Source organism: Rhinoderma darwinii, chromosome 8, assembly GCF_050947455.1.
Source record: "Rhinoderma darwinii isolate aRhiDar2 chromosome 8, aRhiDar2.hap1, whole genome shotgun sequence".
NCBI classification, from domain to species: Eukaryota; Metazoa; Chordata; class Amphibia; order Anura; family Rhinodermatidae; genus Rhinoderma; species Rhinoderma darwinii.
The window spans coordinates 30804650-30829824 of NC_134694.1; the positions used below are offsets into that span (position 1 = coordinate 30804650).

At 43.6% G+C, this 25175-nt stretch overlaps 1 protein-coding gene across 2 annotated transcripts in view; it reads right to left on the bottom strand.

Moving 5' to 3' along the window:
- BRINP1 (BMP/retinoic acid inducible neural specific 1) overlaps nucleotides 1-25175 on the bottom strand; it is a 206941-nt gene that overhangs the window by 59232 nt on the left and 122534 nt on the right. For both annotated transcript variants that reach the window (XM_075835550.1, XM_075835549.1), the window contains exon 3: nucleotides 19789-19979. In XM_075835550.1, the coding sequence (XP_075691665.1) occupies nucleotides 19789-19979 (191 nt within the window). The remainder of the gene's footprint in view (nucleotides 1-19788; nucleotides 19980-25175) is intronic.

Consider the following 25175-nt stretch of genomic DNA (forward strand, 5'->3'; position numbering starts at 1 on the left):
GGAGCCGTTATTCATTGACTCCAATGAATAGCAGCGCCAATTACGTCCGTAATTGACGCGGCGTTCAAGCGCCTGCACATGCCGTTATGGCTGAAATTACGGGGATGTTTTCAGGCTGAAACATCCCCGTAATTTCAGCCGTAACGGACGCCCTCGTGTTAACATACCCTGAGGGTATGTGCACACACACTAATTACGTCCGTAATTGACGGACGTATTTCGGCCGCAAGTCCCGGACCGAACACAGTGCAAGGAGCCGGGCTCCTAGCATCATACTTATGTACGACGCTAGAAGTCCCTGCCTTGCTGCAGGACAACTGTTCCGTACTGTAAACATGATTATACTACGGGACAGTTGTCCTGCAGCAAGGCAGGGACTTCTAGCGTCGTACATAAGTATGATGCTAGGAGCCCGGCTCCTTGCACTGTGTTCGGTCTGGGACTTGCGGCCGAAATACGTCCGTCAATTACGGACGTAATTAGTGTGTATGCACATACCCTTATACTGTCATTGCCCCGCTCCTGACAGGAAGTGCACGCGCGGTCAGCATGAGGTGATGCGGCCGGCCCTGCACTAATGAGCGGCAGTTCAGGCACTGAGGACAGAACATGGGGGTGTTTTGTAGAGCGCCCGCCATGTTCTGTCTTCAGTGCCGCCGCTCATTAGTGCAGCGCTGGCCGCATCGCCATCATCCTGACCCCGCGAACTTATCATGACTCAGGAGCGGGGCAGTGGCTGAATTACACAGCCGCAGCCGCGCTCCCATACATTCATGTATTACTATACTGAGCTGTGCGGCTGCGCAGCTCAGTATCGAAATACAGGAAATAGCGGTATCGAACCGTTTAGGGATGCACAGTATCGAAACAGTATCGAAGTTTCGATGCACCGTGCATCCCTAGTTGATGATGAGGTTTGCACACATGTTAGATGGAATTTTGGCCCACTCCTCTTTGCAGATCATCTGTAAATCATTAAGATTTCGAGGCTGTCGCTTGGCAACTCGGATCTTCAGGTCCCTCCATAAGTTTTCGATGGGATTAAGGTCTGGAGACTGGCTAGGCCACTCCATGATCTTAATGTGCTTCTTTTTTAGCCACTCCTTTGTTGCCTTGGCTGTATGTTTCGGGTCATTGTTGTGCTGGAAGACCCAGCCACGAGCCATTTTTAATGTCCTGGTGGAGGGAAGGAGGTTGTCACTCAGGATTTGACGGTACATGGCTCCATCCATTCTCCCATTGATGCGGTGAAGTAGTCCTGTGCCCTTAGCAGAGAAACACCCCCAAAACATAATGTTTCCACCTCCATGCTTGACAGTGGGGACGGTGTTCTTTGGGTCATAGGCAGCATTTCTCTTCCTCCAAACACGGCGAGTTGAGTTAATGCCAAAGAGCTCAATTTAAGTCTCATCTGACTACAGCACCTTCTCCCAATCACTCTCAGAATCATCCAGATGTTCATTTGCAAACTCCAGATGGGCCTGTACATGTGCCTTCTTGAGCAAGGGGACCTTGCGGGCACTGCCGGATTTTAATCCATTGCGGCGTAATGTGTTACCAATGGTTTTCTTGGTAACTGTGGTCCCAGCTGCCTTGAGATCATTAACAAGTTCCCCCCGTGTAGTTTTCGGCTGAGCTCCCACCTTCCTCAGGATCAAGGATACCCCACGAGGTGAGATTTTGCATGGAGCCCCAGATCGATGTTGATTGACAGTCATTTTGTATGTCTTCCATTTTCTTACTATTGCACCAACAGTTGTCTCCTTCTCACCCAGCTTCTTACTTATGGTTTTGTAGCCCATTCCAGCCTTGTGCAGGTCTACGATCTTGTCCCTGACATCCTTAGAAAGCTATTTGGTCTTGCCCATGTTGTAGAGGTTAGAGTCAGACTGATTCATTGAGTCTGTGGACAGGAGTCTTTTATACAGGTGACCATTTAAGACAGCTGTCTTTAATGCAGGCACAAGTTGATTTGGAGCGTGTAACTGGTCTGGAGGAGGCGGAACGCTTAATGGTTGGTAGGGGATCAAATACTTATTTCTCTGTGCACAATGCAAATAAATATATATAATTTTGAGTATGTGATTTTCTTTTTTTTTAATGTAATCTATCTCTCACTGGTAAAATTAACCTAGCCCAAAAATTCTAGACTGTTCATGTCTTTGACAGTGGGCAAACTTACAAAATCAGCAAGGGATCAAATACTTATTTCCTTCACTGTATATATATATATATATATATATATATATATATATAATATTTCTTGTGTCGTGAAGAATCCGTTTAGTGAATAAAAGTCATCTGTTTCTTTAAGGCAAGAATATTAATGCTGATTTTGTATGTTTCTTAGTTAGCTATGTGTCCTTGGCTCTCATGTGAAGCTTGTTGGAAGATGCATGGTGACCTCGAAATTGAAACAGCTTTTTCATGGGGTTGAGGGGAGGGATATAATAGTGTGTTCTAGTCTGAAGGGAAAAATATACTTTTGGTGGGAAGAGAACAAGCTATTGTATTCCATTTAGAGGCCAAATAGAACAGGTATTATGTGACGTAAGCATATAATGAAGAATTATAATATTACATTTAAAATGTAATGTATGTCTGTGAGTGGCTGAATATGAAATATTCTCATTTTATGCTATTGGCTGAATCAGAGTTATTGTCACATTGTCTCTGAGTTGGTTAACCTCAAGCCTACACCCCTTTTGAATGATATTATTGTAATTGAGTTTGGCAATAAACCTCAGAGGAGTATTTTAAGCATACTAGCAATGTCTGTGTGTTTATTCCTCTCTGATATATATATATATATATCGATATAAAATCTCCTAATATAAAATACCTATATAAAATATATATAGGTAGAGATAAGCAGCACTCTGCGACAGATTCCAACACGGTAATGGGTGCAAGCAGGTAATCCAGATCCGTGGATTATAAGACATAAACGAAAGAAATCCCACAGCACTCCGATGGTTCCAAAAAGTATGTGATTTAATCAGTCAACAGCTGCAACGTTTCCGACCTGTTATAGGACCTTGAAAAAGTATATATATATATATATATATATATATATATATATATATATATATAGAAGGGCCCACAGTACACATATGAAGGATATCTTTTTGTAGGTTCTATATTTATTATATATAAACAAAAAGAACAATGATCTCTGGACTAAAGAGCTCAGTATATGTAAATATATATATCTATATACGGTGCCAACCAGACATGGAAATGTGAGGAAAAGAAAAAACAAAAACCTGGTAAAAAAGGCACTCGGCTCAATAAAGTCACAATTTAATTATCAAAAGTTTATTAATATATATGTAAAATTATGCAATCTTGCACAAAAACCTACAAACAGACATCACAAACCCGGCCGGGTAATGAATGGCAAATAAATCAGTTTTAAGAAAAATTCTCATTTAGCATGGCCATATAACAAATAGTATCAAGTAATAAGTTACTTCAATACAGGCCACACAAGTGGATGAATCAGATACAATGTAGTGAGTGGAGGCAACGTACTAACCAAGGTCATAACATCCATGGATATAAGCGATCCTGCTGATCAGATAGCAGTATACAGATGGGCTTACTAGCAAGGATATACATGCAATGAACCCATAGAGCACATGAATAGATGCAAGAGTATATACTTATCAGTAGGTAGTATATGTGGAAGTCCATAGGGTTCTCTACAGATGAAAACGAACAGGTCACTCCATGAGAAGATAAAGCTCTGGTGTCTCCTCAAAGCTCCAGTGTAAAGTAACTGCAGGCAGCAGATAGAGATCTGTCCACTCCGTGCCGTTCCTCTGTAACCTCCCAGCACAGGGAAAGATAATCATGCAGCAGGTGTGTCAACACTCCAACATGTGAGAGTCCACAGGACCGAATCCCCTCCTGGGACAAGCAAAAGCAGGGAGTGGCAAGTCAGAGCCGTATCCTCCACAGCAGGGCAAGTGCTAGCAATGCGTTTCCCAGTTTTGACAGCTTGTATTGCCAGTAAGGTTCACACTAAGGGTATGTTCACACGGCCTATTTACGGACGTAATTCGGGCGTTTTGGCCCCGAATTACGTCTGAAAATAGCGCCTCAATAGCGCTGACAAACATCTGCCCATTGAAAGCAATGGGCAGACGTTTGTCTGTTCACACGAGGCGTATATTTACGCGCCGCTGTCAAATGACGGCGCGTAAATAGACGCCCGCGTAGAAGAAGTGACCTGTCACTTCTTTGGCCGTAATTGGAGCCGCTATTCATTGACTCCAATGAATAGCAGCGCTAATTACGGCCGTAATTGACGCGGCGTTCAAGCGCCTGCACATGTCGGTACGGCTGAAATTACGGGGATGTTTTCAGGCTGAAACATCCCCGTAATTTCAGCCGTTACGGACCCTCGCCGTGTGAACATACCCTTAGGTGAAATATCCTTGTGTCCTTGTATCCAGCTCAAAGGAGTCTTAACTCCAAATAGGAGGGCAGGAGTGCAGGAGTGCGCAGCTTCCCAGCTTTCCGTCCATTAATCATGTGCTACGTCCACATATACTACCTACTGATAAGTATATACTCTTGCATCTATTCATGTGCTCTATGGGTTCATTGCATGTATATCCTTGCTAGTAAGCCCATCTGTATACTGCTATCTGATCAGCAGGATCGCTTATATCCATGGATGTTATGACCTTGGTTAGTACGTTGCCTCCACTCACTACATTGTATCTGATTCATCCACTTGTGTGGCCTGTATTGAAGTAACTTATTACTTGATACTATTTGTTATATGGCCATGCTAAATGAGAATTTTTCTTAAAACTGATTTATTTGCCATTCATTACCCGGCCGGGTTTGTGATGTCTGTTTGTAGGTTTTTGTGCAAGATTGCATAATTTTACATATATATTAATAAACTTTTGATAATTAAATTGTGACTTTATTGAGCCGAGTGCCTTTTTTACCAGGTTTTTGTTTTTTCTTTTCCTCTATATTTATTATGTCTGTTTAATTTATAGGTCTGACCAACCTGACGCTAGTGCACCTGTGACTACTTGTGGTTTCAGTGGTTTGTTCACATTACTTTTAGCCTTTTACATTAATGCTACATGGTAAATGAGGGGTCATGTTGTGGATTTCGTATTGGGGCACAGGAGCTTTAAGTTACACCTCTGGTCATTTATCATTCTGCTGTTCAAAATTACAAGTGCAGGGTAAGCGTTAGAACTAGGAGCTAGCTTATAATTTATACCTAAATCACATATAACAAAAATCTTTCAATATTTTAAACAAGCAGAGAAACCTATGGATTATTACTTAATAATGTACTGGAAACAATTACTGCACATGCTTTCTGACCAATCTGTTTTTCCTTGCTTTTGAGACCTCCATTTCTTCATTGTAGTCTGTTCTTATCTCTATAACCAGCCCCCTACTCCTTCAGCTCTCTGTGGATATTTTAAACTTCATGGTAGAAAAGAAATGTCAGCTGTTTTTTAGGTTCAAGCATAAAGCTTCTGCTGTATTAGCTTAACATGCATTTAACTTTCTAAAATGAAGTGTTATTGGTGTAGTAAGTTTTAGGACTAATTTACACGAGCGTGTGCGTTTTGCGCACGCAAAAAACACGGCGTTTTGCGTGCGCAAAATGCACTTAACAGCTGCGTGTGTCATCAGTGTATGATGCGCGGCTGTGTGATTTTCGCGCAGCCGCCATCATTATGACACTCCGTTTGGATGTTTGTAAACAGAAAAGCATTTTAGGCCACGCCTCTTTCCACTATGTCACGTCTGCTTGTCGAGCGCAGCACAAAAAGTGTCTAAAACAATTAATAAATGTGGCAAACAGATTGTATGCTGGAATTCTGACTCAATTTAAGCCAGAATTCTGGCACATTTTGAATAGAAAATTGTTTTCTTAATATTTTTTTTATGCAAATATACACTATATGGACAAAAGTATTTGGACTTCATGGAAACTGATCTCGGCTTGTCTCTAGTTAACCCCTTGTTTACCAATTTTGATTATCTGCTCCCGGCCGGCTCTGACCTCTGCTATACCGGATTTCCACACGCTCTATTTTGGACTTTCTGTTTACCCTCTGGCTGTCTGGTTACTGTTCAGGTATAGCCTACATTGCACACCTTATCCAACACTGAACTCTGTTAGAACAACCTGGGTTCTGTGCAGCTAAAACCATCCCGCCTTGCGGTGGGCTCTGGCTAATACCAACGAGAAGCCATATATTCTGTCGATATATTTTGTTCTAGTTCATTCCAAAAGTGTTTGATGGGGTTTAGGTCAGGACTCTGTGGGCCTGTCAAGTTCTTTCAGACCAAACTCACCCAACCATGACTTTGTGGTATTGCTTTGTCCACTGGGGCACAGTCATGGTGGTACAGAATATGGCCTTCCCCAAAAAATTTCCACAAAGTTGGAAGCTACAATTGTTAAAAATGTCTTGGTATTCTGAAGCATTAATATTTCTCTTCACTGGAACTAACGGCCCTAGGCCAATCCCTGAAAAACAACTTCATAGCACTTCATCCGCTTGGCATTGTACTTGGTGATGTAAGGCTGGCATGCCATGGAGTGCTCGGTGCACAGGTTTTGTGCAGATATTAATGCCAGAGCAGGTTTAGAACTCTGCAGTTATTGAGTTAGCAGAGCGTTGGCGACTTTTATGAAACTATGCACTTCAGCACTCGTTGACCCCACTCGGTACCCTTACATAATCTTTTACTTCGTGACTGAGTTGCTGTGGCTCCTAAACACTTCCACTTTGCAATAATACTAGAAGGGAACAAATTTCACAAGCTGACATTCTATTACAGTACCACACTGGAATTCAGTGAGCTCTGTAGAACGACCCATTCTTTCACAAATGTTTATAAAGGCGACTGCATGGCGAGGTGCTGGATTTTATACACCTGTGGCAATGGGACTGCATGAATCACCTGAATTTAATGATTAAGCGGTGTGTAGCAATACTTTATCCATGGAGTGTATGTGCATTTATAATACATATATACAATGTGTACTAAACTACTGACCATTCAAAACACAGCTCAAAAATTGTACAGAGTATTATATTTGTCATATGTATCAAATCTCTTTCTGGCATATAGCTTAAATAAAGAAGCACATTTCAACATTTCCATGGATAGAACATGGATAATGAAGCTTGCAACATTGAAAATATACACTGATCAGCCATACCATTAAAACACTGACAGGTGAAGTTTATACCATTTATTATCTTGTTACAATGGCACCTGTCAAGGGGTGGGGTATATTAGACAGCAAGTGAACAGTTCTTTCACAAGGGCCAAATTGTGATGGCTAGATGACTGGGTCAGAGCATCTCCAAAACGGCATCCGCATATCAGTGGAGGAAGATAGGATAAAAGACTTGGATGGGCAAAACCTTCAGGGGATTAAACCGGAACTGGAGTCCATTGTAGTCAAAGTAAGATCTGATAATCTGTTATCTGATGAAAAAGAGATACTGCCTTGAAATGTGTAATTTATGATATTTTAATAAAAGAACCTTATTTTGACTACTATGGACTCCAGTTCTGGTTTTATCTCCTAAGGGTTGCGCCTATCCAGGTAATTTTTCCTATCCTCCTCCAATGAAGGAAGGTGGACAGCCAGGTGAAAGTACACCCCTTCATGGCAACAGAATTCCCTAATAGCAGTAGCTTTTCAGCAGGATAATGGATCCTGCCACACTAAAAACGTTGCTCAGGAATGGTTGAATAACAGATCAAGGTATTGCCTTGGCTTTAAATTACCCAGATATTAATCTGATCGAGCATCAGTGGGATGTGCTGGAAAAACAAGTTAGATCCATAGGGGACCCACCTTGCAGCTCACAGAACTTAAAGGGGTTATCCTACGAAACCCTAAAAAAACCTGTCTAAACACACTAGTATTTTACATTACTAGTCTATTGCCCCCAAATTAGTGTTCACAATTGTTTTTCATTCACTCTGGCCCTTTTTTCTACCCCTCTTCTCCTGTGTTCCTACCATAACTGTGGGCGGGCACCATCGCATCCCACATGACTCTTCTGCCTCTTGAACTCCTAGGAGTCTGCGGTCCAGCTCTTTGTAGCTCTGCCCCTCCTCCCCGCTTCCTTGTGCTTAGAAGTACTGTCTTCCTCCACTGAAATCTATGCCCAATGCTTTGAAAGCTCTTCTTCGCTATCAGTGTAGAAGAATAGAACTGCACATGCTCTGATTCTCCACTGACAAGTGGAGAAAGCAATATGAGAAGACACTGGGCCGCTTCACAGATAGATTATTTTGTGGTGCAGAGAGGGGCGGAAAGGGAGAGGAAGCTATGAAAAATAGGGTGCACTATCACTGACGCCAATGTAAGGTATCTTTTGCCACAAGTATTTTTACATACTGTACTTTGTAAATGTACTTTATTTTACAGGAAAATTATATTTGAAATAAATATTTTGGTGGGATAACCTCTTTAAAGGATCTGCTGCTATTTTCTAAGTGCCAGATACCAGAGGAACACTTCAGAAGTCTTGTGGAGTCCATGCCTCGAAGGGTCAGAGCTGTTTTGGCGGCACATGGGGGACCTAAACAATATTAGGCAGGGGGTTTTAATGTTAGGCCTGATCAGTGTATGTACTTCATACTGTATATAAGTATGATCTTCCACTCAGGGTCTTTACATTGTTACTTAGGTTTAAAAAAGACACATGTCTAACAATTTCAACCACCTTTGTCCATCAAGGTTGACTTTTATACATCTAAGAGAAATGTGTTAATCTTTAAATAAAATATTAAAGTTGTTGGATCAATCCATTCAACTCCTTTGCATCCAGCCTGAAAGTACATATAGACGCTTGGTCCAACTTGCATATATGATTGCCCAGAATCAAAATAAAAATTTCAGTCGGCTACCTAGCAAGAATTTAATTTTAAGCTAAAAAACGTACTCCACTCAAAACCTCAGAATGACTGCCGTTAACCCCAATATTTCACTCTGACCATTCCACATTCCAAGTGGCTCAGGGGATTGATATATATTACGAGCTATTTGGTGAAGTAAACTGCGTTAGTTGTCACTGTGCCTCTTGTGACACACAGGGAAAACTATGATGTACGGATGTAGCCATCTTTATCTTGACTCTGATAACTTGCTGCAGCGTGATATCACACAACAAAAGCCATTGAAAAGTCATTGGAAAAGTCAAGATAAGAGATCTAGCCACTGTGTATTTAATGCATTAAAAGTCAAGGTCAAGACGGCCACATCTGTACTAGTGATTTCCTTTTCCCTGACCAACAAGTCTCCAAAGTTCTGAAATACAGTATATGTATACCATTCCAAACAAAAAGGAAGTTTCATGATGTACACCTTCTCTAAAGACAGCCCTTCAAACGATCGATACAGGTATGGCTCTTGGAATACCTGGCTTCATGGGAATTTGTATACAGCTATACATTTCCCTTGCAACACCTGTTGCAGGAGAAATTTAGTATTACATGTTAACTATTTAAATAAGTGGCCGACCATGTAATACACGGATAGGTCGGGTTGACAAAGCGGCAGCCGTCCTTATTTAGCAGCACTCCACTCTGGCTTATAGATTGAAGACTCAAGTGGGGGACCCCTCACTATGACATCCATATGCCTTAACAAGTTTATGAGTAAGCCATAATACACATGACAGTGTGTGCCGCCCAAGTCCCATCCAACATGTTCTATCTCTCCACGGATCGGAGAGTCGGATCAGCTTTCACGGACCTGATTCACCCACTAAAGTGAATAGGTCCGTGAAAACTATCGGGTGCCACATGCATAGTTGTGAATGCATATTTAGCAATAAATAATATATAAAATATATATATACTTTAATCATATTACTCTGTATGTATCATTATTTGGAAAAGGCATTCACACTAGATTACCAAAAGCATATGGAGAACTTAACATCATATGCATATGTGCTTGTTATCTCACTCCAAAATAAATATATATATATATACACAGTGGCGTAACTACCGCCGTAGCAGCAGTAGCGGCTGCTACGGGGCCCGCGGCATGAGGGGGCCCGTGTCGCCCGCCGGCACGGGCCCCCACCATGGCCGGAGGCTCCGCTAGCAGCCGCTATGGCTGCTACAGCGGGACGCCACTGAACACTACGGCAGAGCGGGGAGGTATCTCCCCACTCTGCCATTAAACAAAATACATGTATCCCCTATCCACAGGATAGGGGATACATGTGTGATCGCTGGCATTGATAGGGAGAACGGGGGACTGAAAGTCCCCTGAAGTTCTCCATCACAAACCTCGGACTTCCGGGGTCTGTGTCGGCAGCTCCGGAGAAATGAATGGAGCGCCGGTCCCGCTTGTGCGCATGCGTGACCAGCGCTCCTTTCATTTTTAGTGAGCTGCGCAGACGCCGGAAGTCAGAGGTTAGTCATGGAGAACTTCGGGGTGACTTTCGGTCCTCCGTTCTCCCTATCAATGCTAGCGATCACACATGTAGGAGACATGTCTTTTATTAGGACACACTGTAGGTCGCATTATTTTGGGAAGGGGGACGCTGTATGGCGTTCCTTACAGGGGGGACGCTGTATGGCATTCCCTACAGGGGGAGGACACTGTATGGCGTTCCCTACAGGGGGAGGGGGACGCTGTATGGCGTTCCCTACAGGGGACGACGACGCTGTATGGCGTTCCCTACAGGGGGGGCTGTATGGCGTTCCCTACAGGGGGGGGCTGTATGGCGTTCCCTACAGGGGGGGACGCTGTATGGCATTCCCTACAGGGGGGGACACTGTATGGCGTTCCCTACAGGAGGAGGGGGACGCTGTATGGCGTTCCCTACAGGGGACGACGACGCTGTATGGCGTTCCCTACAGGGGGGGCTGTATGGCGTTCCCTACAGGGGGGGGCTGTATGGCGTTCCCTACAGGGGGGGCTATATGGCGTTCCCTACGGGGGGGCTGTATGGCGTTCCCTACAGGGGGAGGGGGCTGTATGGTGTTCCCTACAGGGGGAGGGGGCTGTATCACACATGTAGGACACATGTCTTTTATTAGGACACACTGTAGGTCGCAATTTTTTGCGACACATTGTAGGTCGCATTAGGACACATGTAGGACACATGTCTTTTATTAGGACACACTGTAGGTCGCATTTTTTTGGGAAGGGGGACGCTGTATGGCGTTCCCTACAGGGGGGGAACGCTGTATGGCGTTCCCTACAGGGGGGGGACGCTGTATGGCATTCCCTACAGGGGGGGGGGACGCTGTATGGCGTTCCCTACAGGGGGAGGGGGACGCTGTATGGCGTTCCCTACAGGGGACGACGACGCTGTATGGCGTTCCCTACAGGGGGGGCTGTATGGCGTTCCCTACAGGGGGGGCTGTATGGCGTTCCCTACAGGGGGGGGCTGTATGGCGTTCCCTACAGGGGGGGCTGTATGGCGTTCCCTACAGGGGGAGGGGGCTGTCAAGCGGACGCCAAGGCTCTGTGAAAGTCAGCAAACTATTTTTTATGTAGTTTGCTTTGTGAATGGTGCCATTGGCATGCTGAAACAGTAAAAGGCCTTTTGGATAAAAAGTTGGTAGTACACAGTCCCTTTTCCATAAAATAGTCCAACAACTAAATGTATTCGGGCAGCAATACGGACATCTGCCAATCTCTTTTTTTAAACATTAGATTTCTAATAAAGATATTTCAATTTAAAATACAAGAATGAGTGTTGAGAGAGAACAATATCAAAAATGTGTTCCCAAAACAGTATAAAATCTTAAGACAGTTCTGAAAATAGTGGTTAACTGTGGATTTGTATAAGCATAGAGTTAAATTTGCAATTACTCCATAATTTCCGTTTAGTGAAAAATTTATCACAAATATTGAACGCGCATTCAGACATATATTCATATCCCGAGAGAAGGACAATGTTTAGCTTTGACTTTGGCAGTGTTTGGCTTTCTGAAATTGAGCTATATTCAATCTAATGACTCTCAATGTACGAAGGACCCGTGTTTGGTAATCCTTTGGAATATGTTCTAGATCAGGAGTCTCAAACTCGGGAAGGTAAATGGGCCGCACATAGAAAAAATGTGAAGTTGACGGGCCGCATTACTTTCAAATTTGATACAATACAAAATTATTGTTAACCAATTAGTTATTTGAACTACTATAATAATACCACATTACCATAATAATACTACATTACTATAACAATACTACAATACTATAATAATACTACATTACTATAACAATACTACATTACTATAATAATAGCGCTACATTTAAACTTACCGGAAATTTGTGTGTTTACTTTACATACTTATTTTAATCATAAAGTTTTCCAGTTTAAGCATCGCTAAATGCAGTCTGGCTGCTCAATTGGCAGCGTTTGGCAGACACAAGAATGTAAATATTGGGCAGCCCCTTTTTGTGCCCCCTGTAGATACTGCCATAGTGCCCTCTGTGCACAATGACATGGTGACCTCTGTAGATAGTGCCCTCTGTAGATAATGCCCCAGTGCCCTCTGTAGATACTGCCACAGTGCCCTCTATTGATACAGCCACAGTGCCCACTGTAGATAATGCCACAGTGTCCTCTGTAGATAGTGCCACAGTGCCCTCTGTAGATAATGCCACAGTGCCCTCTGTAGATACTGCCACCGTGCTCTCTGTAGATAATGCCACAATGCCCTCTGTAGATAGTGCCCCAGTGCCCTCTGTAGATACTGCCACAGTGTCTTCTGTTGATACTGCCAGAGTGCCATCTGTAGATAATGCCACAGTGCCCTTGGTTGATACTGCCAGAGTACCGTCTGTAGATACTGCCACAGTGCCCTCTGTTGATACTGCCACAGTGCCCACTGTAGATAATGCCACAGTGCCCTCTGTAGATAGTGCCACAATGCCCTCTGTAGATAGTGCCCCCGTGCAATCTGTAGATACTGACACAGCGCCCTCTGTTGATTCTGCCACAGTGCCCTCTGTAGATAATGCCACAGTGCCCTTGGTAGATACTGGCACATTGCCCTCTCTAGATCCTGTCACAGTGCCCTCTGTTGATACTGCCACAGCAACCTCTGTAGGTAATGCCACAGTGCCCTTGGTAGATACTGCCACAGTGCCCTCTGTTGATACTGCCATAGTGCCCTTGGTAGATACTGGCACATTGCCCTCTCTAGTTCCTGCCACAGTGCCCTCTGTTGATACTGCCACAGCAACCTCTGTAGGTAATGCCACAGTGCCCTTGGTAGATACTGCCACAGTGCCCTCTGTTGATACTGCCATAGTGCCCTCTGTAGATAATGCCACAATGCCCTCTGTAGATAGTGCCCCAGTGCCCTCTGTAGATACTGCCACAGTGTCCTCTGTTGATACTGCCACAGTGCCCACTGTAGATAATGCCACAGTGCCCTCTGTAGATAGTGCCACAGTGCCCTTGGTTGATACTGCCAGAATACCGTCTGTAGATACTGCCACAGTGCCCTCTGTTGATACTGCCACAGTGCCCACTGTAGATAATGCCACAGTGCCCTCTGTAGATAGTGCCACAGTGCCCTCTGTAGATAGTGCCCCCGTGCAATCTGTAGATACTGACACAGCGCCCTCTGTTGATTCTGCCACAGTGCCCTCTGTAGATAATGCCTCAGTGCCCTCTGTAGATAATGCCACAGTGCCCTTGATAGACACTGCCAGAGTGGCCTCTGTAGATACTGCCACAGTGCCCTCTGTAGGTAATGCCACAGTGCCCTTGGTAGATCCTGCCACAGTGCCCTCTGTTGATACTGCCACAGTGTCCTCTGTGGAAAATGCCACAATGCCCTTGGTAGATACTACCACAGTGCCGGCTGTAGATAATGCCACAGTAACCTCTGTAGATAGTGCCACAGTGCCCTTGGTAGATACTGCCACAGTGCCCTCTGTTGATATTGTCACAGTGCCTTCTGTAGATAATGCCACAGTGTCCTCTGTAGATGATGCCACAGTGCCCTTGGTAGATACTGCCACAGTGCCCTCTGTTGATACTGCTACAGTGCCCTCTGTTGTTACTGCCACACTGCCCTCTGTAGATAGTGCCCCCGTGCCCTCTGTAGATACTGCCACAGTGCCCTCTGTTGATAATGCCACAGTGCCGTCTGTAGATAATGCCACAGTGCCCTCTGTAGATGCTGCCGCAGTGCCCTTGGTAGATACTGCCACATTGCCCTCTCTAAATCCTGCCACAGTGCCCTCTGTTGATACTACCACAGCACCCTCTGTAGGTAATGCCACAGTGCCCTTGGTAGATAATGCCACGGTGCCCTCTGTTGTTACTGCCACAGTGACCTCTGTTGATACTGCCACAGTGCCCTCTGTAGGAAATGCAACAAGGCCCTTGGTAAATACTGCCAGAGTTCCCTCTGTAGATACTGCCACAGTGCCCTCTTTTGATACTGCCACAATGCCCTCTGTAGGTAATGTCACAGTGCCCTTGGTAGATACTGCCACAGTGCACACTGTTGATACTGTCACTGTGCCGTCTGTAGATATTGCCACAGTACACTCTGTAGATAGTGACGCAGTGCCCTCTGTAGATAATGCCACAGTGCCCCCTGTTGATACTGCCACAGTGCTCTCAGTAGATAATGCCACCGTGCCCTCTATAGATAGTGCCCCATTGCCCTCTGTAGATACTGCCACAGTGCCCTCTGTTGATACTGCCACAGTGCCCTCTGTAGATAATGCCACAGTGCCCTCTGTAGGTAATGCCACAGTGCCCTTGGTAGATCCTGCCACAGTGTCCTCTGTTGATACTGCCACAGTGCCGTCTGTAGATAATGCCACAATGCCCTCCGTAGATAGTGCCACAGTGCCCTCTGTAGATAATGCCACAGTGCACGCTGTTGATACTGCCACAGTGCCCTCTGTAGATAATGCCACAGTGCCCTCTGTAAAGTGCCCCAGTGCTCTCTGTAGATACTGCCACAGTGCCCTCTCTTGATACAGCCACAGTGCCCTCTGTAGATAATGCCACAGTGCCCATGGTAGATACTGCCACAGTGCCCTTGGTAGATACTGCCACAGTGCCCTCTGTAGATCCTGCCACAGTGCCCTCTGTTGATACTGCCACAGTGCCCTCTGTAGGTAATGCCACAGTGCCCTTGGTAGATATGGCCACAGTGCCCTCTGTTGATACTGCCACAGTGCCCTCTGTAGATAACGCCACAGTGCCCTTGGTAGATACTGCCACAGTGCCCTGAATGTACCTACATGGAGTGGGTGTGTAGCACTGTCAACAGGTTGGGGTGTGTGGGGTGCTATCTACAGCAGAGGACTCATAGGCTAGTGCATCGGCAGCGCTTTGGCTGGGGATTCCAGTCCTGGAGGGAGCTATCTACAGGAAGGGGGAGGTGTAGCGCTGTAAAAGTGGGGTGTGCGAGGTGCTATCTACAGGCGAGGTTGCACTACAGGGGACTGTCGTCATGAAGGAGCTCCGGAGTGCTCCTCCTTCCGTCTCCTCTCCCTGCAGGCCACAGATGACAGCCTCAGGGGCCACATGCGGCTCGTAAGCTGCGTGTTTGAGACCCCTGTTCTAGATCAATAGAATAAAACGCTCCGTAAAAAGAAGTAGCATGTCACTTCTTGAGCTGTTTTTGGAGCTGTTTTTCCTTGTGTCAATAGAATAAGGCTATGTTCACATGGAGTATTTTGCAGGCAGAATTTCTGCCTTAGGCTATGTTCACACGGAGTATTTTGGGGGAGGAATATCTGCCTCAAAGTTCCAAACGGAATTTTGAGGCAGATATTCCTCCCCCAAAATACTCCGTGTGAACAGCAATTATCGCGCCGTTTTTCGCCCGCGGCCATTGAGCGCCGCGGGCATAAAACAGCGAGATATACGCTTTCTCCTGCCTCCCATTGAAGTCAATGGGAGGTCAGAGGCGGAAGCGCCCGAAGATAGGGCATGTCGCTTCTTTTTCCCGCGAGGCAGTTTTACTGCTCGCGGGAAAAAGACGCCGACGCCTCCCATTGAAATCAATGGGAGGCGTTCTCGGGCCGTTTCTGCCGAGTTTTGCGACGCGGTTTCCGCGTCAAAAAACTCGGCAAAAGACCCCGTGTGAACATAGCCTTAAAATTCAGTTTTGAAGTTTGAGGCAGATTTTCCTCTGCCTGCACGCTGATTTTCGCTGCGTTTTTCGCAGCGTTTTTCGCCCGTGGCCACTAGGCGCTGCGGGCATAAAACGCTGCAAAATACGCTTTCTCTGAAGTCAATAGCCATTGAAGTCAATAGGAGGTCAGAAGCGGAAACGCCCGAAGAAAGGGCATGTCGCTTCTTTCTCTCGCAAGACGGTTTTACTGCTCGCGGGAGAAAACCGCCCCCGCCTCCCATTGAAATCGACGGGATGCATTTTCGGGCCGTTTTTGACGAGCTTTTTGGTGCGGTTTCCGCGTCAAAAAACTCTGTGTGAACATAGCCTAACAGCTACAAAAACGACTCAAAAAAATGTCTGAAAAAAAATAATTTTCAGCTTAAGAAACGGCTGAAAATCAGAGGCTGTTTTCTCTGAAAGCAGCTCTGTAATTTTCAGCCATTTTTGTCTCTGTGAACATGCCCTAACAGTGATTATTTCATTCAATTCTTCCGTTTCACTCTATCCAGGAACAGCACTACTCAAGGTATTTTTTAATAATAACTGTTATGGGGGTGCTGCGACTATCACATTTATGGGGGTGCTGTGGCTGATACTGTATTTAAAGGGGTCCTTTTGCTGTTACAGTTATGGGGTCCTTTGGCTGTCTCTCCTATGTGGATCCTGTGGCAGGGTCTAGATTTGAGGGTCCTCTTGCTATCACTGTTATAGCTCAAGTTATCAAGTTATCATTTTGTGCTCATATTTAGGTTGAGTCTACGGCGGGGAAGAAAATCATGGTAATATAGTGGTAAAATCCTGGTAATTCTGCAAATGGAGATTTACAGCAATTGACCCCAGTTTACTGTCCCAGCCTTAATTGTACCTGGACCGTGAATTTGGGCACCCTCTGGCAAAACATGACATAAACATAACACCTCCAGACAGTCATGGGATGTCAGTTCAGGTCCACATCGGAGCACATTGTAAATATCACCATGTTATGCTCATGCACATGAACACAACCTAAGTAGTAAATAGCCTATTTGAAATGGATTCAACTACGATTTGAAGGTGACCCTAAACACGAGTTTTCATTTCACAATGTGCTTTTCATGTTGCAGAGAACATCTGCACACTGGCATTCCATATCTTTGAGCTTTTCAGCAGTGGAGCCAGTATAGCCAGTGTGCCAATTAGATGGTTAAGATAATTGTTTGTCAAGCAACTTATCAGCAGTCCTCCTGTGATCTTGGCCATTCATTCCTAATCTATACATGTTCTTGATCTTTTTAAGTAAAAGTCACTTACATTCTGTAAATTTAGAAAACCTGGTTGTGTACAATGAAGCAATATCATATACTATGGAACAGCAGCAAAACATGATATTTCTTAAAATATTAGTTAAATAAGAACTATTAAAGGGGTTTTGCCAGGAGGCGGCGTGAGCACAAAAAGCTAGAATAGGGTTTAGGGGGCCCCGTTCTAGAGATAGGTGCGGGTCCCAAATGTAGGACCCGCATCTATCTGACATTTATGTTATTTATATTCCTGTGGATACAGTGAAGGAAATAAGTATTTGATCCCTTGCTGATTTTGTAAGTTTGCCCACTGTCAAAGTCATGAACAGTCTAGAATTTTTAGGCTAGGTTAATTTTACCAGTGAGAGATAGATTATATATAAAAAAAAATCACATTGTCAAAATTATATATATTTATTTGCATTGTGCACAGAGAAATAAGTATTTGATCCCCTACCAACCATTAAGAGTTCAGCCTCCTCCAGACCAGTTACACGCTCCAAATCAACTTGGTGCCTGCATTAAAGACAGCTGTCTAACATGGTCACCTGTATAAAAGACTCCTGTCCACAGACTCAATTAATCAGTCTGACTCTAACCTCTACAACATGGGCAAGACCAAAGAGCTTTCTAAGGATGTCAGGGACAAGATCATAGACCTGCACAAGGCTGAAATGGGCTACAAAACCATAAGTAAGACGCTGGGTGAGAAGGAGACAACTGTTGGTGCAATAGTAAGAAAATGGAAGACATACAAAATGACTGTTAATTGACATCGATCTGGGGCTCCATGCAAAATCTCACCTCGTGGGGTATCCTTGATCCTGAGGAAGGTGAGAGCTCAGCCGAAAACTACACGGGGGGAACTTGTTAATGATCTCAAGGCAGCTGGGACCACAGTCACCAAGAAAACCATTGGTAACACATTCCAATGTATTAAAATCCTGCAGTGTCCGCAAGGTCCCCCTGCTCAAGAAGGCACATGTACAGGCCCATCTGAAGTTTGCAAATGAACATCTGGATGATTCTGAGAGTGATTGGGAGAAGGTGCTGTGGTCAGATGAGACTAAAATTGAGCTCTTTGGCATTAACTCAACTCGCCGTGTTTGGAGGAAGAGAAATACTGCCTATGACCCAAAGAACACCGTCCCCACTGTCAAGCATGGAGGTGGAAACATTATGTTTTGGTGGTGTTTCTCTGCTAAGGGCACAGCACTACTTCACCGCATCAATGGGAGAATGGATGGAGCCATGTACCGTCAAATCCTGAGTGACAAACCTCCTTCCCTCCACCAGGACATTAAAAATGCCTCGTGGCTTGGTCTTCTAGCACGGCAATGACCGGAAACATACAGCCAAAGCAGCAGAGGAGTGGCTCAAAAAGAAGCACATTAAGGTCATGGAGTGGCCTAGCCAGTCTCCAGACCTTAATCCCATCAAAAACTTATGGAGGGAGCTGAAGATCCGAGTTGCCAAGCGACAGCCTCGAAAGCTTAATGATTTACAAATGATCTGCAAAGAGGAGTGGGCCAAAATTCCATCTAACATGTGTGCAAACCTCATCATCAACTACAAAAAACGTCTGACTGCTGTGCTTGCCAACAAGGGTTTTGCCACCAAGTATTAGGTCTTGTTTGTCAAAGGGATCAAATACTTATTTCTCTGTGCACAATGCAAATAAATATATATAATTTTGACAATGTGATTTTCTGTTTTTTTTTTTTTATATAATCTATCTCTCACTGGTAAAATTAACCTAGCCTAAAAATTTTAGACTGTTCATGTCTTTGACAGTTGGCAAACTTACAAAATCAGCAAGGGATCAAATACTTATTTCCTTCACTGTATGTCATAAATGTCTCTGATGGGAAAACCCCTTTAAGTACGGATCCTCCAATATTTTTAATTCATTGTCATTAGTATTCCCTCATTTCAAGCTGAGGACTCATTCACATATATGCGGCCTTTCAGTCTCTTTTTGGTCTTTAGCATAGTACAAAAATACAGGAGGAACTGTAGACAAAACTGATGCTATGTGGTCGGTTTTATATCCAGCGGTATCACTTGTGATGCCGGACATGTCCTCAAACTGTATGGAAAACCGCTGCATGCAATGTTTTTCTGTCCGTTAGAATCTAGAATCCAATTGGTCCATAACAGGAGCACTGACACTTTCTGTTAAAGTCATTTTTTATGCGTGAGGGACAATGTTTGTTTTTCCTATGACGAAAAAAGCATGAACATCGTTGTTCTCCAACCTCAAATGGCTGATCAGGTTATTGAGTGATAAAAATACAATGATAAATATAATTTTTTTTAATGGATAGAAACACATTGGAAAAAAAGTGATTAGGTTTCTTACCTCCAAGAGTGGCAGAGACCACAAGATGAGTCCCGTATTTCTTAATGATGGTTTCTATAATCTGTTGAGAACTTGGCCGCCGTCCAAGAAGTCTCAAACTTCGCTGGAATTCAGGCATCAAGGGCAAAATACTTTTAAGAGGTTCCTTACGGTCCACTGCCACGTTTCTCACCTTCCAGCGGGCGAACTCCCTTAGAAAAAAAAGCATATGTTAATAAATACTAATGAAAAAATACTTCATTTATTGGAAATCAGCAAAGCGAAAAGCGACACGAAATCTCTCGAACAGCTAAGTCTGTCAAATTATTAAAAATAGTATTTTCCTAACTACATAAAATTCTCACTTTAGATTATTAGGCCACTGTACTTATTTTTTGTAGTTATTCTGGGCACAAATCAACATGATAAATTCCGAACGGTCCCTATTACTGTATTATATGTAGGACATAAAGGCAAAGAATATTGTGGGATGTTTAGCCTTAACAATTTGTATATAACACAGGCTTAGAACTTTTCTGAACTTTCAGGCCAAACTGACTTTTATTGGTTGACACTACGGCTTTATCTAGCCTATGTTCCGGAATGGTGGAGTTGCAAACTGCGGTCAGAAAGCATATTTTTACACTATTAGTAGCCAGGGCTGCCATCAGTACCTGAACCTCATACAGACAAATGTTTAGAGACACTGTCACCAGGTTTGTGCTGCCCTATCTGAGGGCAGCATAAAGTAGTGCCAAAGACACTGATGCCAGCGGTGTATCACTTACTTTGTAATATTCAGTCATTTTCATAAAATCCATGTTTATCTCCTGCAGAGCGAGCTAAGCTAAGCAAGGAGTCCCCTTAATGATGTGCTCGCGCTCAGGATTGCCCAATATTAATGGGCTGCGGCTCCCACTGCCCATCCTCCACTAATTGACAGCTTTCTTCCTATGCACAGTATTGGGAGAAAGCTGTCAATCAGTGGCAGGGGGGCGGGGGGCGCAGATCACGAATACACTCGGCTCGTGATGCAGGGATAAACAGGGATCTAAATATTATAAAGTGATACACTGCTGGAATCACGGTCTCTGACTCAGATAGGGCAGCATAAACCTGGTTGCACAGTCCCCTTGGTCTCCCCCTCCTCCAATCCTGCAATGTCTTGTATGCCATTATTTACTTTTGGTGGACACATAGGATTACAGGATCCTTTTTTAGCATAAACATTTATATCTCCTTTCCTACACACACTTTGGCCCATGAATCCGGGGGATCCATATCACATATTTGGTGGGTCCCTATAGAGTGGGTTAAAGAGGACCTGCCACTAGGTCCTAAAAAGTGAACCATCATTCTCCCCTTACTACCACTGTCTCCTAGACTCCAGTGGTGCTGGTTTTGTTTTATTTCTAGGCTCCCCTGAAATTTAGTTCCTGAAATTAGTCCCCCGGTTGTTTCGGTGCAATATGATAATGAATTGCTGGCTAGCCAAGAGGGCGTCAACGGCAGCTATTCTCCTAAGGTGGAGTTACCTGTCCTATCAGCGTGACGCTGCTTTACACACACTGTCTTAGCTCAGCGTGATCTCGTGAGACCACGCTGAGCTAAGACAGTGTGTGTAAAGCCTCATTAAAAATTGCACATTAATAATTGGGTCATTGTGCAGATCCCATGGGATGACTACTAGGCGGCAAGCGAGAGCTGCTACTCTTCAGACTCATTTTTTTGAGCACTTCTGCCCTGTAAGTGGTAGCACATCAAAGACTCTTACCTACATTTATTAAATATTGAACATGGCCATATATTAGTTAATCAAAAGTTGGAGGACAATTAGCAGAGGTCTGTCTCCAAAATCCCCACCTATAGAACGTATTACTATGTGAAGGAAACATTTTAATGGCCATGGAAAGGTCTTTGCATGCTTTTATGTTTAACATATAAAGTATTGAACAAAATAAGGGGCAATTATTTTATAATTGTTAAGATTCTGAATAGGGAATATAAATTATACGTTATGTTTATAATGTAATTAATTAATATTATTATCTCTACTAGTTAGACATCATTTGGATTGGTTGCTCATGTTACTATTTGATGACAGGTAATCCATATAGTGAAACAAGAAGGTGAGTCTCTCCTATTTATCCCCATCCCGCTGCAGCAACTTTTGGTCTTCCTGACAGAACCCCATTTTTCAAATCGGATATGTGTTACTTTATGTGGTAATAACATTAAAATGCTTTCACCCATCCAAGCGATTCTGAGATTGTTTTCTTGTGACACACTTTACTTTATGTCAGAGGTAAAATTTGTCGGTACATTCATTGCTAATTTTTGGAAAACATCAACATTTAGAAATAATTAGCCAAAACTAGCATTTTTCCAAATTTGAATGTATCTGCTTGCAAGACAGATAGTTATACCACACACAATAGTTACTGATTAACATTTCCAATATGTCTACATTATGTTGGCATCGTTTTTTTTAACATCCTTTTATTTTTCTAGGACGTTACAAGGTTTATAAATTTAGCAGAAATTTCTCAAAATAATATTTCAAAAGCCTATTTTTTAGAAACCAGTTCTAAAGTGGCTTTGAGGGGCCCATACATTACCCCAATAAATTCCCCCATTTTAAAAACTGCACTCCTCAAAGTATTTAAAGCAGCATTTATTAAGTTTATTAACTCTTCAGGCAGTACAGGAATTAAAGGAAAGTGGAGATAAAATTTACAAATTTCTTGTTATTTGCAGAAACAAAATTTTAATCCATTTTATTATGTAACACAGCAAGTGTTAACAGACTCATAGCTCAATATTTATTGCCCACATTCTGAAGTTTTCAGAAATATCCCACATGTGGCCTTAGCGTGTTACTGGACTGAAACACAGGCCTCAAAAATGAAGGAGCTCAAATTTAGCTGGAATGGTTTGCGGAAACCATGTCACAGTCGCAAAGCCCCTGAGGGGTAAGAACAGCACAGGCCAGGTTTGTCAGGGCAGGTATTGCTCTGATAAATTAGTGTTTCTTCTTCTCCCCCTTTTGTAACACTCTGCAACTTTTTTGGGTCTTTTCCTTTTTACCAGTGATGGGGATTTCACTAGAAAAGTGTTGCCTTCCTAAAATACATAGACCATCGCTTCTAGAAGTACTGGGACCCTCCTCTTCCTGGTTCCCAAATACAAGGGCCTTGATAACCACCACTTGAAACTGAATAATGTCGCTGTCCAGCCTGCACATTGGGATAGAAAGTAAGCAGTATACAACGCCATCTGTACCATGTACACAGCCAGCTTTTTGTACCACACCTATGTTTTCCGCATGGCACTGTACGGCTTCAGTACTTGATCTGAGAGATCAACCCCTCCCATGTACTTATTATAGCCTAGGATGCAATCTGACTTGGGGGTCATTGTAGCGGTACCTTGAACAGGAACGGTGTGCTGCCATTACCGTGTTTTGTGGACAACATAAGGACATCCCTCTTGCCCATATACTTGACCAACAACAAGTTCTCGCTATTTAGTGTCCAGCTTTCTCCCTTTCTTAGTGGGTGCCCAGTGAGAGTTTTAGAGAGGCCTTCCTGGTTTCTGTGCACGGTACCACATGCTGCAATATTTCTGGTGGAGAGGAACTTAAATGCTGGTATAGAAGTTATCCACGTAAAGGTGATATCCCTGGTCCAGCAGTGGGTGCACCAAATCCTACACAATTTTCCTACTAACTCCCAGGACAGGGGGGCATTCCAGGGGTTCAATTATGGAGTCCTTCTCTTCATAAGCACGAAACCTGTGGGTGTACCCTGAGCTATTCGAGCACAGCTTGTATATTTTAATGCCATACCTTAACCTCTTACTGGGCAGGTATTGGGGGAATTTTAGCCTCCCTTTAAAATGTTAAAGATACTTGTCTATTGAAATTTTCTTTTTAGGGGTGTAAGCTTGTTCAAATTTGGTGCAGGAATGATCAATAACTGGCCTGATTTTGCATAGGCGTTCATATGTGGGGTAATCACGTGGCAGGCACGAGGCATTATCATTATAATGCAAAAATGTCAGAATTATTTTGAAACGTGTCCGGGTCATTGCCATACGGTAAAATAGGGTGTTGAATAAAATATCCGTACTCCAGTACTGCCTAATCTCTGGCTTATTTACTAGCCCCATATGTAGCACAAGGCCCCAAAATTTTATGAATGTCCACTGCATCTATGTGGGTCCACCTAGCAAATGATGACGTGGGGTTTTGGACTAAAAATTGCTGGGCATTTACATTTATTTGGGCCGCCATTAAATTTACAAAATCCCCAGATAAAAAAAAACTATGAAGAAGTAAATTTCTGTGAGGCCTGCAGCCTCAAACCAAATTCATGCTGCTTATGAAATCTTGAATGTGAGGCTCATAATTCTTAGGGGGCGGGTTCCACATGGTATCACTTATCTGGGGGATTGCCTTAGCTGTTGTCCTCGGATGCCTTTGTGGGGGTTCCTCATCACTGGATGAGGAGGAGGACAAGAGGAATAGGGCATATTCTTCTTCTCCCTTGCTGGCCGTATCAGTGTCAAAGGCCAGGAGGGCATATGCCTCCTCTGCTAATGGACCCTTTGGGATGATTGGGACATTTTTATTTGGGGTGTGTAATGCTTAAACACGTGTAATTCTAAATACGTTTTTACACAGGGGGTTGTCTGTGTTGTATACACTTGTATATAAAACGTCAATAAAAAAAAGAAAATGCAGAAGAGAAGAACAAGAAAAAAAAAGGAGAAAAGTGGAAGATAAAAATTAATTTTGGGGATAAAAAAATTTACTGATCAAACGTTCAATATAAAACTGTAAAAAATTCTTGACTACCTGACACTAACAAATTAACCCTAAGGTGATATGTTAGGGGGGGAAACTGTAGTATAAAAATAATTCACTACACTAAATTTGAACTAAAACTTTACACTAAAACTGTTTTGCTAGGCTATCAAAAATTTACTGAATGAACTTCAGTAAAAAAAAAAAGAAACATTGACAACCTGATTATAGACCTGCCACTCAGTGGAGCAGGGTGCACACAGGAAGATGGTTCAGTAAAAATAGGCTTAAAAAATAAAACCTGTACCAAAAATTTGAGCACGGATGACGATCAGTGATGGCGGTCACTATTCAGTGCTCTGCTGCCGCAGGACACACAAGGGAAATTGGTCCGGTAGAAAAATGGGCAAATAACCTGCGTCAATAGAATTACCATAGATGCTGATCAGTGATGGCAGACACTAATCAGAACTCAGTGGCCGCAGGGCGCACACGGAGATGGTGAGGAAAACAAAAAAAAAAGTCCAATGCTAAAAATTTAGTACAGAGGCCAATCAGAAATGGCTCTCACTGGGGGGCGTGGCCTAGCGGTGAATGTGAG